Genomic DNA, 17,408 nt, shown 5'->3' with positions numbered 1-17,408 from the left:
TCCGGGCCCGAGACCCGCACTGAGACCCGCCCGAGACCCGCACAGAGACTCTGGCCCAAGACCCGGGACAATACCAGAGACCAAGATCCGGCCCAAGACCCCCGGAACCGGGCCCAATATCACTGACCCGGACCCAAAAATCGGGCCCGAGACCGCCGGGCCCAAGACCCGGGACAGCCCATTCGTGCAACGGCTCGTTTTGGGTGGCTTTAAGTCTTCCTTCTTGCTTTGATGAACAGAGAAACGAATCATCTTCTTGTTGTCTCTGGGGTAAAAAAGCGCAAAGAGAAACGAGAAAGAAAAACTTGAGGGAACAGCAGATCTTGGGGCAGAGAGACGCGTGGGCCTACTAATAAAGGGAAAAAGAACAAAGCACGACGAAAAGAAGGAAAACTCGAAACTTGAAAGAACGAGGTAGAAAAGCTGATTGAGTTTCGGCTATGAAAGGCGAGACCTAAGACAGAGGGGAAGGTTGTTGGTTTTTGGGTTTCTAGAGAGAGGGTCTCCGAGGCTGGGAGCGTTAGGGTGAGAAAAGAAAATCCATAAGAGAGCAGAAACGGCAAGAGCGATCAGGAAGAATAAGGAGAGACTTGGGGCAGGGATTTCAGAAGCAAGAAGACGACTTTGAAAGTGGCGGTTAGGGTTCGAAGGAGAGATTGGAGGAGAACTTAGCCGAGGCTTACTCGAATACCTTCATTCGTTCATCTTTTTGTGTAATTTCAGTATATTTCAGTCGAGTTTATTTTCTTTCTGAGTAGCCTTATACCGATTTCTTGGAAATTAGTTGAGTTTGTCTGAAACGCAACATTCTTTATATCATTTGAGAAGGAAAGAAAAAAATATATATCAGAAGCACAAAGGGTCTGCAACCAGAATATAAAGAAATAGATATTTTATATTTCTTGAAATCTTTTTCTTTTTCAATTTCTGAATTCCCATTCACTTAGAAAAAATTTCCCAATCAAAAAATGTTACTGTACTTGCATACAAGTAGATACAGTTGGATTCCCTTATTTTTATTTTGTTTAGTTTGCTCGTTACCCATTTGGTTGTAAAAATTTTTAATTTTCAATTTCATTTGTAGGTAGAGATCAGATGGCCCTACAAGAAAAATTAGATCGATTTAAGAAACAGCAAGAAAAATGCCAATCGACTCTCACCAGCATTGCGGCCAAAGCGGGATCATCAAAACCTTCATCTCAAAAACCCATACCTATGGCAGCATCACCTGCTGCCAATTTAAAGCCTCCAGTGCCTGCAGTCAAGTTTTCTAATGATACAGAGAGACTTCAACAGATCAACAGCATTAGGAAAGCTCCTGTCGGTGCTCAGATTAAGCGTGTCATAGACCTTTTACTAGAGGTTTGGATTCTCCTTTCCTCCCCTCTTTTTCCATTTAATTTGAATATTAGAAGTTATCAATTACTGAATTTGAGTATCTTTTTCTTATTTCAAGTTATGGAGTTTTCTATTAGAAAAAAGATATGTGGAGTTAGTGATACTGGATTCTTTCAGTCAATAAAATCGTTGACTGCTGCTAAGATCTTTAAGAATCAGTGACTTGTAGGATTTTATCTTTCATGAATGACAGTCATGTAGCTAAAGTAAAACTTCTGGTTAGGAGCCAGACAGTATGCTACAGTATTTGATAAAACATGTGTGAATGCAAGACAGCAACCTCCTCTTGTTTACAGGCGAATTTTGGTATTACTTGTAATGAGGTTGTTGTAGTATGAACCCATTTCATATGATGGGTGTTGTCGGTGTATTGGGCGCTGCTCTGCTATGTGCTATTCATGGTGCTACCGTAGAAAATACTTTATTTGAGGATGGTGATGGTGATGGTGCAAATACATTCCGTGCTTTTAACCCAACTCAAGCCGAAGAAACTTATTCAATGGTCACCGCTAACCGTTTTTGGTCCCAAATCTTTGGGGTTGCTTTTTCCAATAAACATTGGTTACATTTCTTTATGTTGTTGATGGATTTGATTGGACCAGGTTGAGTTGCGGCAAGAATTTCTTGCTCTCTTCTGCAGTTGTCTATAAAGTATAGAATTAATTCATGGTCATTGAATTGTGGTGGTCAAGTCTTTAATACTTGACTGGTAAATGTACTTGTTTTCCTTTTTATATGGTTTCGTGGAAAGGATGGTGATTTGGAATAAGCATTTTCTTGAGTTAATTTCCATATGGATTTCCCTGTTGTCTGAAATGGTTATATGGGTCAATGATGTATGTTAAGAGAGGCAGGAATTGAGATTGTGTTTATGTGGTCCGAACCCTTTGGAGTATAAAGTAATTCTGCCTGGTGATTATATGATTATAACAATGGATCTTGGTTGGCGTGGATAATTTAATTTTGGTCGGGGTCCGGTGATTGAAACTTTTGAGAAAAGACTTGCTAGTTGGAAGAGGAATTTCTTATCGAAAGGATATAGACTTACACATATGAAAAATACTCTTGCTAATCTTCCTATTTATTATGCGTTTACTATTACTATTCCTGTGGAGATCACAAAGACATTGGAAATAATTTAATGCCGCTTCCTTTGGGGGGATGATGATGAGAAAAGGAAGTACCACTTGGTGAAGTGGGAGGAGGTGAAGAAACCTGTGAGATATGGGGGTTTGGGCATCTGTTCATTGATTGAGATGAATATGGCACTGCATGTAAATGGTTGTGGAAATATTTGAAGGGGGAGGAGCGTCTTTGGAAAGGGTGGTTGATGCTCCGTGGGGGATATGGGTGGATTGTGAGTCTCGGTGTTCATCTCTCATGGCTTGAGCTTATGGAGGAAGATTGGTATAAACAACGGAAAATTCTCTCATTATGTCAAGTGGCAGTTGGGAAGGGGAGTAAATTCCGATTCTAGATTGATGAGTGAATTGATATTGGTAAGCTTAAAGATCAATTTTCATAGATTTTTGCTATTGTTAAGAATAAATGTGGAGGATGCCTATGACGGTGGAAACCAAAGCAAGATGGACGGTTCACTGTAAAATCTTGATATGAAACGTAGATGGGTTCAAATGACAACTAAGCTTCGGTGTTCTCTTGTAAACAGATTTGGAAAGCCAATGCACTGTCTAGAATTGCTTTCTTTGCTTGGGTGGCAAGGAGGGAGTTTATTTTGACCATTGACAAGCTGATGAGTAGGGGTAGAGTTATGGTGAACGCATGTTACTTATGTAAAAGAGCAGCTGAGACATGAAATCATCTTCTTTTATGATGTCCTATTGTTCACAATTTATGGTCTATGGTCTATAGTCTGCTGGGCATTAGTTAGGTAGGAGCGGGTTTGGTGGAGGAGGAGATTTGGGTGTGGGGTGGGATTTGTAAAAGAAAAAATATATAAAACTTATTTCATTGACTATTCTTTGGGTGGTGTGGAAAGAGAGAAATAAGAGGACCTTTGAAGGAATGGAGAGTGATATGCTAAAATTAAGGATAGTTGGTATTATTATTTTGGCTTTATTTTTTTGGGGCACGGCATGTATAGGGCGGAGGATATTGGCCATGTCATAGATAGTCATATGGAGATGTAAATATCTTTTTTACATGGACTGCACCCCTTTGGTGCTATAGGATTTAATAGACTGTTTATACTTTTTATTTTAAATTTTTTTCTCATTCCTTGTTCTGTCATATTTGTTTTGCACAGATTTTATATGAATAAGTGATTAATGGCATTCCAAGGCCATTAGGAATGATTAACCATATTACAATTTAATTTTATTGTTTATTACAGACAAGGCAAGCTCTAACACCAGAGCAAATAAATGAAGCATGTTATGTAGATGCGAATGCCAATAAAGCTGTCTTTGACAGTTTGAGGAATAACCCAAAAGTAAACTATGATGGAAGGAGGTTCTCTTACAAGGTTAAGACTATGCTCCATTACTAAGATTGATTTAATCTTTCTTTCTAAAATGATTTAAGATCTTAGTTTCCCTTTCTTGTCACCATTGTGACGGGTGGCATTTGTGCTTTTAAATTTTATAGTCCAAGCATGACCTGAAGGATAAAAGTCAACTTCTTGTTTTGATACGGAAATTCCCCGAGGGCATTGCAGTCATTGATCTCAAGGATGCATACCCAAATGTCATGGAGGATTTGCAGGTATTATCGAATTTCTCTCTTTGGATGAATTTCTAAGTCCTTATGCTTAGGTTCTTATTTCAGCAATGAGAACATGTCGATTGAAGTGTATGCTATAAGTTTTAATTTTATATTGAAGCTAAACAAATCCTTTCTGTTCTTAATTGATTTTTCTACCTTCATCCAAAGCTAAGGTTGGATATAACATGATGCAGCCCCATGTTATGAGCCTTTGGTAATTTGGATATTAGTTTGCTAATTGTTGCGATGAATCTCTGGCAGATTGTTTTTGTTGTATTCCATGAATGTTTGTGTGATGCTAATGTGACTGGTCCGATAAAGATATAGATACAGAGTTATTAATCTGGGAAGAAGATAGGTCAAATGTAATTGAGTTCCTTGCTGTTGGCCCTAGCGAACTGCCAGATTATCCCATCTTTCAAAAGTTGTGAAACTTCTGTATATAAAAATCCTCTTCTGCTGTGTCAATTTAATGGCTGTCTTTTTCATCTGTTGTCCATTAAGTTGGTCCCCGTGAACTGGGAGATTACCTTATCTTAAAACCTGTAAAAATTCTGTATAAAGGAACATTCTCCTCTTGCCATGTCAATTTACCAATTGTGTTTTCATAACTGGTCCTTTCATAACCTCTCCCCATTTGTTTGCTCCTGTGATGTCTGTGCATCTCTCTGTCTCTCTTTCTCTCTGTTTGTCTGTCTGTCTTTCTTGGTACAAGTTCGTGATGTATGTATCTCATCTTTTTCCAACCAATTAACGTTCATTGCTTAGTTAAGTTGGTGGCAATGTTATTTGCTTTTAAGCTTTCATGGTTGCTTAATTCTTTTTCTGCAGCTCCTCATGGGATTATCCTTCTGTAGGCTTTAAAAGCTGCAGGTCAGGTTTGGCTGCTGTCAAACTTTGATTCTCAAGAGGATATTGCCTATCCAAATGATCCCAGGGTTCCTATCAAAGTGGATAAAGATCTTAAAGAGCTGTTTCGGAATATTGAATTGCCTCGGGACATGCTGGACATTGAGAAGGATCTCCAGAAGAACGGGATGAAACCTGCAACTAACACAGCAAAGAGGAGAGCTGCTGCCCAGATTCAGGGTATTTCATCCAAGCCGAAGCAGAAGAAGAAGAAGCATGAGATTAGCAAGAGGACTAAGCTTACCAATGCTCATCTTCCAGAGCTTTTTCAGAACCTCAGAAACTCCTGAAACGTGGAAAGTGAAAAGGTTCAGTATTTAATATTATATGTTATATATTTTAGTTTTCGGGTGTTTGTAGGCTTTTGTGATCTAACATATATTGCTTGCAGACGCAAAATCAACCAATTCGGCGGCTGTGGGTAGAAATTGTGTTCTGTTACGAATCTAAGCAGAGCATTCGTGGAAACTTCATGTTGGATTTTTTCCTCAGCTATATTTTGTGTAGTCCATTTATTTTTGTCTTGGCAAAACATGTACTTGCTCAAGGGGGAGGAGAAAAAAGATTGACTGATGTAATTTGACCTTTCAATTTCTGATATGGAAAAATAATAGGCATCATCTTATGTTGCATCAGACAATTACACTTGACTTTACAAATTCTATTCCGCATGGAATCATTTAATATATTTATATATTTTATTTTTTTCATAATGGTTGTCATTGTTGAATTTACATGAAAACTAAAACTTGGTTATAGGAAATAAATTAGCAAGGAAAAAAAGCATCCACAGTTTGAAGTGTAACGAGAGTAAATTAGGAATGGGAAAACTTGAATCAATTAAGAAATAATTTAAGCATACAACTTTCTGCTTGTATTATTTCTGAAAGAATAAAGAGATAATATAGATTTACAATACAATATATATTACTGCTTGGTCGCAGATTTGGGATCATGGAGAGGAATGGTAAGCATATTAGTATTAATGGCTGTAAAGATCAGTAAGAGCAGCAACACCAAGAGGGAGAGGAGTGAGAGAAGCAGCATCAGAACATGAGCTCCTGTGCTCGTCACCTCCTCCGCATACTCCACCGAAGCCGCCGCTAGGATTGACACAGGAAATGAATATGCCCACCATGCTATTCCGAATTTCTTCATTGATTTCTTGAATAAAGTTGGTCTCGATACCTGTTTTAAAAAAGGACCCAAAGGGGAGAAAAATAATAAGTGATTGAATAATAATTATATACCTTTTTTTTTAATAAAAAAATAATTAAGAAAAAACCCTATGGTGAAAAATATAATGAGTGATTTAATAATAAAATAATTATTATATATACTTAAAAAATTATTTTATTAGAGAACTAGAAGATTCTGAACAACCCTTTTAAAGCAGCACAGTCCAAAGACTCACCTCTTTTTTAATATTAACAAGGAAGACAAATATATTCCGTCAATTTTTTTTTTTTTTTTTTTTTGAATTCTATGTTTCAAAAAATGTTGGAATATTTACATATTAAAATCAAAGGCCGATTTTCTTCTTTGTATTTTCTGTCGTTTCGTACGACTATGGACCACGTGCAAATAACACAAGTCAAAATCAAACTAAAACACAGTTTGTCAAAGTCATAATCAGTCAACCACTTTTTGCTGATCTAACAAAATTACGTAGCAAAAAAGATAATTAAGAAATTAATTACCAGAGACAAAAATAGGAAAAGAGAGAGGAAGAACAGCATCTTGGCCGCTATATCGAACCTCCCCGAAATGGAGTTCCACGCCAGGCTCGCCATGCTCGGCGCTGCGATAAACAAGAAGAACACCGGTCTCAACATCGCCGGCAAGTTACTGCTCCCTGTTAATCTCTGATAAAGCGTCACGAACAGCACAACGTAATGCGTTATCCCCAATGAAAACATGCACATCGCGCTCTCTCTCCAGCCCATTCTGGCCGCCGCCTGCGCCGCCACCAAGTTCCCGATCACGGAAAGCTGACTCGCCGGATTCGCCATCGTCGACAGAAACCTCTTCCCTTTCGTGAACCACTGTCCGTATATCTTCACGTCAAGGACCACGATGGGAACCATGAACACCCACCAGAGGACTTGGTAGTACGTGCTTTTTGGAGAGATGAACGGTGAGGATTGGAGCAAGAGGAGCCAAGAAATCCATGGAGCAAACAAGTAGTTAACTCCAACTCGATGCAAGAACTCGGCTTTCACCTTCTCGAAGTGGAAGAAACATCTTAGGAGGTAAAGAAGGGATAGTGAGGCTAACGCGAAGAGAGCGAGTGACCAGAGGAGGGAGAAAGATGCTGAGGGGAGGATTCGGAAGACACGTCGGAAGGCATGAGCGTCATAGGTGGAGTTGTCTCTGAGGATTTTCCAGAGCAAGGCTTGGCTGCATAAAGACATACTGATTCTGAAATAACCTGCATGAAAACTTTTAAGAATTTCAGACAACGATAATGACGAAGACGACGTTTTCTTGTCAAAGATTTCCACAGGCCGAGATTCTTCTTTGCTTACTGGTTCAATATTGTTCTTGGATGGATCAATGACAACCTGGATTATCTGGGAGTCATCAGCTACTGTTTTCTGATCTTCCATATTTGCAAGTATGTAATTAGTGTACAAGTACTGACAAGACCGATTAATGTACTAGCAGGTTGGTGATAACTTAAGGGAGATAAGTGGGTTGGGCTACGTGGGTTTATGTGTTTATATAGAAGTGGAATGTGGACATATACATACATATATACGTAGTAGATATATGTACACGTATGTACGTTGGAAGTAAAAGAAAAAAAACCGAGCAAGTTGATGAGGTGAAAGGAGCGAAGTGCAGAGGAGTAGTGGCGGCTGAGGGTGGAAACAAGTTGGATAAGCTTTTTAGACTTTAGGGTTTGGGTTGAAAGTGGAGGGTGAATGGCTTTCAAGGCTTTACAGCTAAGACCCTACGCGTTACATCATCCATTTTGGTTCCACCAGTTCATGCCCATCAAAAAGAACATTTTTCACTTTTCCAATTTCCCAATTTTACAATTTTTTTTTATATTTTTTTATTTTCCAATTTCTATATTGTACAGATATATAATAATATCTGAGCTGGAACCACTGCTGCTAATCTTTGAGCATAATCTTAATTAAATCTATCTAAAAACCTAATTTTTTGAGTCATGATCCTAATTAACACTTAATGTTTCGTTTCATCATCATATGGTTTATCCGATTTGATATCGAAATAAAAATTAAACAAAATAATTTATATAATTTGGATAATGTGACCTAATTTGAAAAAGTGACATGCTTAATTTTATAATGAAAAGTTTTAAAAAAAATTTATCTCTCAAAGTCAAGTCCAAATGCACTAATAAAGTCCCTCTTAGGGTAAAATTAAGTGAAAAATCTCCAATTTATTAGTATTTAATTTTGTGAAATCAAGACTACTTCTATATATATATATACAAACATACATATATATATAGTTTGTAGTTGCATGTGAGATGTGTGTGTGTGTGTGTGTGTGTGTATACATATGTAAATGTACATTGTAATGTACGTATGAATAAAAAAAAAAAAATCAGCGAGTTTTGATTGGATGAAATTTCGAAGCTGCTTCTTGTGCTGAATGAATAAATCAAATTATATATATATATATATATATATATATATATAATAAGCTGGTGGCTGGCCTGACTTTACTTCTTCCATAAACACGGCGAGTAACCACTCATTTGTCCTTTCTAGAGTTGGTTCATTTATCGGTTAGAAGGAGAATGAGTAGAATCCACGGCCACAAATCAAATCAAGTGAACGAACACCCATTGGCTGCTCCTCTCTCTTACACACATACTTAATATATAAATTTCATATGCACTCTCGTTTTGGGACTTGAAATTTTATTCATATAATATACACAGCGAGACTATAATGATTAAATTAGATTTTATTTTATAATAAATTTTAGATAAAATAGATATTTTGTAATTGTTAAATTATTTTTATTGAGATAATTATAATTGATTAAAATTAATAATAATAATCACTAGGAAAAAGAGTAAATTAAATCTGAGTTTACATTTTTTATTTCCATAAAGTAAATTAAATATGTTATTTGTAACTATAAAAACTTATTTATAATTAATTATATTATGTGCGTAATTTATAAAAATTAGAAAAAAAAAAAAATGTACTGAAAAATTCATATGTGAATAACTGCATAAACTTGTTAGAGATTTTCCTGATTTTTTTTATAATTAGTTTGATACGTAAGACAACAATCATTGTTATTATATGATTCCTCGTAAAGCCTAGAAACTGAGACACACACACACATATACACACATATACATATACATACATATATATATATGGACGTTGTCATGCATGGGTCAATTTACATAAATATTCCAACGTATTATGTAAGTTTAAAGGAAAAAAATGGCAAACAAGGAATATTGTATTCTTATCACCTTAATTCAAATGTAATTAATTAATTTTTATACGTAAATAAAATTGAATTTTCATCTGGATATTTGATTTATGATTGGATTGATTTCTCCACGATATTTAGAGACAAATTTGTATATTTACATATTATTCTACTTAATAATAATTTCAACTATACTAATTTTCATACTTTTTTTTTTTTTAATTGCCACTTATTTTTTAAATATTATTTTATCAATTTTTATTTTGATATAAGTCTAATTAGTCTTATTGTTTGGATCCAAATAAATAAAATAAAAAAAGAAGTGAAATACTATTATTCAAAAATAATAATCATATCGCATGTCACGATATGGTAGGCTCATTAGATGACGCTATTAAAGAAAATCAAAGTCAAATTAGAAGCCAAAAAAATCAAAATTTGCTGCCAAAGTGTCGATAAAAGACCTGTGGCATATGCACGCATACATCCATGACCAACATATAAACGTAGGTCAAAGAGTTTATTGGATGTTTATGAAATTTATTTTGTTTTATTTTACGTCACTAATAAATTTTTCATGAATTTCTTGATATTTTAGTCTAATTTTAGATTTTTCTTCTTGAAATAAATAATATTTAAAAATTAAAAAATATATATATATAATGTACGAAAATTAATATGATAATTAAACGAAAAAATAAAATATAATTTTTAGTTTTATGTATTAACATTGATCTCTTTTTTTTAAAAAAAAAAACCTTGTCTAAGTGATTAATAAGGCTTTATGTTTTTGTGATATATCAAATTCATCCACCATATAACAAAATCTTTGAACTTCAAGAAATTGTTAAAACGAGGACTGGAAACAATAAAACATTGATCTTACTGCATTTTATACATACATGAAATGCTTATCTGTTTCTTCACACTCACTCTCCTTTTCAAATCCATTTCATCCCTCCTATCCCAGTTCCCAACCAAGATTACGATAAAAAAAAAAACACGAATCTCCTCTTTCATGTCACAATCCTGCCATACTTTTTTTTCTTCCTCTTTCAACAGAGATGAATGAAATACAGGTGTTGGTTTAGATGTTCTTCTTTCTATCAGGTTTAAGACGAACTTTTGTCCATCGATTCCAACTGATTTCTAAGATTTTGATTGTCCTCCAGCAGCCGATCATACTCCAGAAGGAATCCCTCGGATTGCTTTTTCAGAGCCTCCACTTCAGCTTCTGCAGCTCTGGCCTCCTTCACTTTTGTTTGATAATCAGATTCCAGCTTCTTGACCTTTGTCCTCAATGAAGCAACTTCTTCACTCATGGTTTTAAGCTCCTCGGCGTTACCATTTTTCCCTTCCTCGAAGCTTCGATATTGTTTTTTTGCAGCCTCTGTGGTCTTCCTGAGCAATCGGAGTTCTCTAATGTAATGGTGCAGTCTGTCAATCATCAGTGAGAGAAATAGCAAGAATCCTGCACTCAACATTATATACTCCATGAGAATCAAGTGGCAAAAACAAAATAACTTCAAAATCAAATATAGGTAATCATCTTATACGCTAGGATAAACAGTTCTCTCAATTAGATTGATGCATTTCTATAAAAAGAACTTAATAATTGCATTCCTGATTGGACGGCGAGAGTAGAGTATACGGAGAGAGAGAGAAATCCAGCAAAATGACAAAGGAATCAGAAGAGCGAGCAAATAATTGTTCCATACATGGAGTTCAGATAATAACCCAGAATGGACATTTTGTTCTATATAGGTCAATCAAAAAGACAACATAACACTAGACTACCATGTTGAAAAATTCCCATAAAGAGACTTCGTCGACATTAGACAATGCCACTATGCAACCTTCAGGAACACGTGGGCGAGTCACTGCATCAACACACACGTACCAAACACTCGAATAGATTTTCAAACAAAGTCTAACGAGAATAGTAAAATGATAAATAATTACAAAAGACACAACCAACAATTTCTTGCACCACCCAAGGCATGCTGTCTACCTTTCCTCTATTACCACTTCTCTGCAATTGCAGGCGGAGGCAGGACAATAACAGACATGATTGACATTAGTAAATTTAACAAATCAAGTCAAAATCCTGTCCATTAACTGTTACACTACAATGTGCAGTAGTAGAACGTGGGGAAGATAGCTGTTGTGGCAGACCCGGTCAAAGCAGTTGATCCCATTATCCTATTTTCGATTTCATGCTCTTTTTCATTATCGTAATTGCTTAAAAATAAGAATTTTTCAGTTTACTTTTTGTGTATTTAAAACTGGAATGAACAAGTTATTAATTAGGTAATTTTTTAATTTAAAATCTTATGGTTTATTCTCACCTGAAGAGAATTTCTTTATCAATTTTCTTTAATTTCTGACTGAAACCTATCAATTAGTATCAAAATCATAGTTACCAACAAAGAAAGAATAGAAAACCTAAAAATCAGTCTGAACGGGTTACAAGGACTGTTTGAGAGCATAATGGAGGCAAGTTTTGCTGACAGACTCCACCAGCTCAAGGACACTACTCTGACGGCTCACCAACACTGTGGTGTTGAACAGAGAATGATCCAGCAACAATGTCTCAGGCCAACCAGGCCAGACGCAATCGAACCACGACGACGGCATGGAGAAAAGCGACAGGAGCCGACCGCCCTTCTACATCAAAGCTAAAACATTTGCTTTTGCGAGACAGATGTGGAGATCTGTTGCAGCACGGACGGGGTTGGTCGCACAAAATTTTTCTGCAACTCAAAGCCCTAAGCTACCAAGAAAATGAGAAATACTCATGTCAAAGGCGATTATCTACGCTTCCTCATTACCGGTATCACAAGGTGCTGAAGCAGTCATGGACACAGAGAACAAGGATAAAGAATCACTGGACAAAATGCTTGCCAAGTTCATTGCTACAAGTAGGCATAAAGATTCCGAATCTTCAGATGATTTTATGGAGTCACTGTTCTTTATAAATTTCGTAAAGATGGTACGAGAATTTGGCTCTCCTTATCAACTGCCGGACCATGAAACTCTGAAATCTCACGTGATTCCAAAAGTGGTGACAGAAATGGAGGAGTATTTCCAAGATGTGAAGCAATCTTTAAACAAAACTGGTTGCACCATAATACCTGATATAAAGTTCAGATCATGGTATGAACTGTTGGAGAAGACGGAGACTAGCCTTGCTAAATACGTTGAGGCCAAAAATACACCTAACTCTGCTCATTACCAAATCATATAGGGATTGTTTTGTGAAGCCAGAAAAGACATAATCTTTCCAATTCATGAAACTGCAGCTTTTCTTAACCCATCTATCTTGCTTGCCCAGAAATTCAAGGAAGCTGATCTCCAGTTCAATTGGATTAAACAATTAATATCCAACCTCATTTTCTTGAGTGATGACAAGGAGAAGACTTGTACCTCACAATTGATACAGTACCAGTCCATGGACCCAACTCTATTCACAGACAGTGCCATAGAAAGGCAAAATTACCCCATCCCAGAATTTGGTGGGAGAAATGGGGGGATTGCTTTGCTGAAATGCAGAAGCAAGCGATTCGAATATTGAGCCAGGGGTGTAAGTTCGTTTGCTGCCATGAGTTGGATAATAAGAAAAATGTATTGGGTTGGAGAATGGGGATGATGGAGAGGACCGGAAAAGCAAAAAAAAGAAAAAAAAGAAACAGGTCAGGGAAGGAAGGGAGGCAGAACATGTTGGAAGTTGAAGATGTGGTTATCAGGAATAACAAGAAGAACGACAGATCTAGTACTTACATGGAAAGGACACTCACCTTTTATAAAACTCTCTCTGTTTCTCTCTCTGTCTCTCTCTCCCTATATATATATATATGTATATATATATATAAATATAAATTGTTGAAGTCACTTATCAGAGTTGAACAAGTACTGCACCCCATCCAATTAAGTAGTCATCATGTGTTGTAATGGGAAGACAAAGAAGCTGCAATTTTCGTTCACTTCGTGATTCATTCCAAGGATAGAACTGGAGTCAATGGAAAAGGTTAGAGATGATTTTACAGCCATTATTTCAAGTCATGTCTCTGAACCTTGAGGACAAGGTTCCTGAAAAAGGAGGAGGTAATGTTACACTACAACTTGTAGTAGTAGAACGTGGGGAAGATAGCCGTTGTAACGGACCCAGTCAAGGCAGTTGATTCTATTATCCTATTTTCGATTTCATACTCTTTTCCATTGTCGTAATTACTTAAAAGTAGGGATTTTTCAGTTCACTTTCGTGTATTTAAAGCTGGAATGAAGAAGCTATGAGTCAGGCAATTTTTTAATTTAAAATCTTGTAGTTTATTCTCACCCAAAGAGAATTTCTTTACCAATTTTCTTTAACTTCTGACTGGGACCTATCATTAGCATTATAAAAATAAAAGCTACATTCCTAATGTGCAATAAACTTAGCATTAAAGATATATTACCAAGCATGTAAATACCCAACTAATGCACTTGCAAGAACCTGGCATTTTTGCAAGTAGAAGAAAACTAATGAAAACTTTTCAATCATGTTGCTCCAAGCAATGCTACTACCACTCTTGAGGAAGAAACTAGGTGAATATACATTTTTTTCCTTCCCTTATTTCTATTCTCATCCTCGCCTATCATCTGGATTTTAGATTGTCAAGTTCAATAGGATATATAGAAGTATTATGCATAGATTACAGAACTATATACACTGCAAGAACTTACTAATGCCTTCCTGCAAGATCAGATCTTAAAAAATAAAGTGACTATAAAGATAAGTAGAAAACTTCTAGCAAATATCAAAAACTTCAAAAGAAAAAATTCCAACATTGTCTCCAACACTAATTTAATAGGTCCAACAGTAAACTATTTTAAAGCAAAGCACAAGCTAAATTCAAAACTTTGACAGTGTTGATTAACCAGATTAAGTTTCTTTCCTCTCTTATGTGTCCATCAAATCAGAAAAACTTTTAGTTTGTCAAAAGGGCAGTAAAGAAGTAATGCATGCTTCATTTAGATGCTAATAATAAACTGAGAGAATAAAAGGAAAACAATTTAGTCAGTATGCAATTAATTGAGATAAGAGGCAACCCAAGGACACTGCTCAACAAGAAATAACTGGATTAGCAATTCCTTAGCAACCAGATTAAATTCAATACATACCAAGAAAAAATTTATGAACATGCCTACCAGGTAATATGTTAAGATTTCGACGTCTATCTTGAGCATATCAAATGTTATAGCCACTATTTGCAGCCAAAAAAGATGATATTATCATCTTCAGGGAACAAATACAAGCTAGCATTAAAAACAAACTTATTTTCTAACAAATTTAATCAACAATGACTTTGCCAGATAAACTGGATAAACAAGCCAAACACAGACTTTCATTAGTCAGTAATGGTTGATAAACTAGCCAAAAACAGATATTAATCACTCAGTAATGATAGATAAAACACATTTCTTAAAAAATCATTTTTAGATGAAAAAATTAACCCATTCAACAAGCTAAACCAGGGAAACAACAACTACAGAGAAAGCAACATAAGCCAGCAAGCAAGGTTAAACGATTAAGAAACAAGCAAACTACACTAAATTAATGGTCTAACAGATCAAAATAACTCTATCACAGAAGACTGATCTGCATTATAGAAGCAGGAACATTAAAAGAAAATCATCTCGGACCAAACACAAGATTGGTACATTAGTTTCCTCTGCCAAGAAGCTGTGCGTGAAAAAGGCCAAAAGCAAACACTCATGACAAGATTATCAGCATTGTAGGGTAAAGCACATATCAATCATATCTATATTATTTGTTCACCCAGTAACTAATGTAGATAACAAAGGAATGAATCCTCATACAGAAGATCAAGACTTCTAACCGGATCCAAAAAATAAGCCTGCGTGTGATAAAACAATCACAAGCAGCTTCGTATAGGCGAGAGAATTTCCCCATAGCCGCATCTCAAAATCAAGAACAGCATATCAAATTTTCATATAACCGAAGAAAACAGGGGAACTCAAGGGATAACTAAGCGAGCAATACACTTTATTGCTTTAACCAAAACCAGAAAATCAATTAATCATTTTCTTCTCTTCCATCAGTTTCTCATCAATCAAACATAGAACAGTAACGAACTCTCCAATTTTTATTATGTTTCCAGAAAACTTGCACAAACGTGAAGAAAAAGGAAAATGAGCGATTACCCATAAGAGAAGCTTCGAGCATGTGTTTGGACATGAGGACCTGATCCGTTGGGTTGATAGCTCCGGCCTCGATGGTGCGTTGCTGGATCTTGACCATACTGTAGACGCTGGAGAGGAGGACAGCGAAGACGGTGGCAGCCACGGTCTTGACCATGACAGGGCCTCTCCCTCGCTTGACACGATCCAAGCTCAATATCACGAGTTTCCTTAGAGGGGTCTTGAAGAGGAGGGTCATGATCAGCGCCATCTCGGCGAAGATCACTGTGTAGAGTAGCTGTATCATTTCCGGGTTGTTTGAAAATCAGAAAGGAGATGGAAGATGGTGTTGGTTTTTGCGTGCAGTAGCTTCTAGTAGCGGGCTGAGAGAGAAGGGGTGTAGCTTTTCACAGTGAAACCCGTTGGCTGAACCAATGGTAATTCACCACGTTCGCACATGGTTTTGTCTCGATTCTTGTGTCGGCCATCAACCGTTGAAGAATCAACCCTTTCCACCGCGTTTGTTCAGCGTTTTCTTTCTTTCTTTTTTTTTTTTCAAAAAAAGAAGTGTTTTCTTTTTCTTTTACTAAAATAGCAATCTCCTCTATAATTTTTTATTTTTATTCAAATTAATTCATGTTTTATTCTATATTAAATTAGTTCACGTAATTTTATAAAAATTTTGATTTAGTTCTTTTCTATAATAAAAATTAAATATATTGATTTAAAATATCATGTGATATATTTATTAATACATAATATTTTTTTCTTAATATAAATATTAGTTAAATATAATATAAGATATCACGTTATACCTTATATTATATTTTTTTTAGTTTAAAATAATTTAAATTCGTTTAAATAAAAAAAAAATAAAAATTTTTAATTTTCCTAAATCCCCAGAAAGCTTAAAGCCACCTTCTTCTTCTTCTTCTTCTTCTTCCTCATCTCAATTAGCAAATAGCCAAATTTATTTTCTTTTGGTTGCGTCAATATTTAAGATGTTTCTATTAATCTTCTCACTTTCGTCAATATCTACTTCTTCGCCAAGAATTTTGTAAAAATGATCATTCTTATTTTTATGTATATATAAATTTACAAAACTGAATTTTAATTTTACGGACAGGTTTAGACAAAAATTTTTATTTAAAGAGATAGATTTAAGAAAGTTTATCTAATCACCTATCCATTTGTGTTGAGTCACGGTGCTCCTTCACATGATTATGATAATAGCGATCTTTATATTTCATGCATGAAACAACGATGTATCTTATTGATGTTGGAGGTGATAATACTTGAAAATTTTATAACTGAAATGGTTATATAAAGAGATTCAGAGAATTTTTTATGAAAGAATCGATAGTTCCTCTACTATTTTTAGAAATAGTCAAAATTAAAATATAATATCAAATATCATGTGATATCTAACATAGCAATTAATTAATATTCGAACGAATAAAAATTTGTCATGTGTTAGTAAATATGATACGAATCATCTTAAATTAATAATGTTTATTTTTGTTATAAAAATGAATTATATCGAATTTTTGAAAAATATAGAAATTAATTTGGCAAAAATATAAAACAATAACTAATTTTTTTTTTTGAAAAATAATAATTAGTAAAACAACCAAACCATTATTTTCTCTTTTCTTTTATTATTATTAACTCCTCACATTATATATGCATACATATAGAGTCAACTATTAAAAAATAAAAATAATATCTCACTTTTTCTCATTTTTAGGTTTATCCATTATTTT

General features: G+C 35.2%; 3 protein-coding genes across 4 annotated transcripts; 1 reads left to right on the top strand and 2 right to left on the bottom strand.

Moving 5' to 3' along the window:
* The first annotated feature begins 240 nt into the window (after positions 1 to 240).
* Positions 241 to 5,744, top strand: LOC110811575 (Transcription initiation factor TFIIE, beta subunit). Of its 2 annotated transcripts, none has more exons than XM_022038112.2 (6): positions 241 to 713; positions 1,089 to 1,362; positions 3,752 to 3,883; positions 4,006 to 4,122; positions 4,980 to 5,339; positions 5,423 to 5,744. In XM_022038112.2, the coding sequence occupies exons 2-5, from the start codon at positions 1,096 to 1,098 to the stop codon at positions 5,319 to 5,321; spliced, it is 858 nt and encodes a 285-aa protein (XP_021893804.1). In that variant the 5' UTR covers positions 241 to 713; positions 1,089 to 1,095; the 3' UTR covers positions 5,322 to 5,339; positions 5,423 to 5,744. The 2 variants fall into 2 exon arrangements, with proteins under 2 accessions (XP_021893804.1, XP_021893803.1); XM_022038111.2 differs by having other exon boundaries at positions 1,085 to 1,362.
* An 87-nt stretch (positions 5,745 to 5,831) lies between these two features.
* On the bottom strand, positions 5,832 to 8,013 carry LOC110811533 (S-type anion channel SLAH1-like). Its single transcript, XM_022038057.2, has 2 exons — positions 6,732 to 8,013; positions 5,832 to 6,219 (listed from the first exon to the last, which is right to left on the bottom strand). The coding sequence occupies exons 1-2, from the start codon at positions 7,638 to 7,640 to the stop codon at positions 5,959 to 5,961; spliced, it is 1,170 nt and encodes a 389-aa protein (XP_021893749.2). The 5' UTR covers positions 7,641 to 8,013; the 3' UTR covers positions 5,832 to 5,958.
* Positions 8,014 to 10,325: 2,312 nt separating this feature from the next.
* Positions 10,326 to 16,070, bottom strand: LOC148266675 (B-cell receptor-associated 31-like protein). The gene is made up of 2 exons (XM_088215606.1): positions 15,670 to 16,070; positions 10,326 to 10,936 (listed from the first exon to the last, which is right to left on the bottom strand). The coding sequence occupies exons 1-2, from the start codon at positions 15,950 to 15,952 to the stop codon at positions 10,578 to 10,580; spliced, it is 642 nt and encodes a 213-aa protein (XP_088071732.1). The 5' UTR covers positions 15,953 to 16,070; the 3' UTR covers positions 10,326 to 10,577.
* Positions 16,071 to 17,408: the final 1,338 nt, after the last annotated feature.

The sequence above is a fragment of the Carica papaya genome, chromosome 3, assembly GCF_054855325.1.
Source record: "Carica papaya isolate Zhongbai chromosome 3, ASM5485532v1, whole genome shotgun sequence".
NCBI classification, from domain to species: domain Eukaryota; kingdom Viridiplantae; phylum Streptophyta; class Magnoliopsida; order Brassicales; family Caricaceae; genus Carica; species Carica papaya.
This window is presented reverse-complemented; position numbering and strand designations above follow the sequence as displayed.

What these genes read in the sequence shown, in the direction of transcription:
- LOC110811575 (XM_022038112.2), top strand. Translation starts at nt 1,096, where the DNA reads ATGGCCCTACAAGAAAAATTAGATCGATTTAAGAAACAGCAAGAAAAA. An exon ending in GAAGGAGGTTCTCTTACAAG is followed by an intron (nt 3,884 to 4,005) that starts GTTAAGACTATG and finishes TAAATTTTATAG; the next exon opens with TCCAAGCATGACCTGAAGGA. An exon ending in ATGTCATGGAGGATTTGCAG is followed by an intron (nt 4,123 to 4,979) that starts GTATTATCGAAT and finishes ATCCTTCTGTAG; the next exon opens with GCTTTAAAAGCTGCAGGTCA.
- LOC110811533 (XM_022038057.2), bottom strand. Translation starts at nt 7,640, where the DNA reads ATGGAAGATCAGAAAACAGTAGCTGATGACTCCCAGATAATCCAGGTT. An exon ending in TTTTCCTATTTTTGTCTCTG is followed by an intron (nt 6,220 to 6,731) that starts GTAATTAATTTC and finishes TTTTTAAAACAG; the next exon opens with GTATCGAGACCAACTTTATT.
- LOC148266675 (XM_088215606.1), bottom strand. Translation starts at nt 15,952, where the DNA reads ATGATACAGCTACTCTACACAGTGATCTTCGCCGAGATGGCGCTGATC. An exon ending in GCTCGAAGCTTCTCTTATGG is followed by an intron (nt 10,937 to 15,669) that starts GTAATCGCTCAT and finishes TGTTGAGTGCAG; the next exon opens with GATTCTTGCTATTTCTCTCA.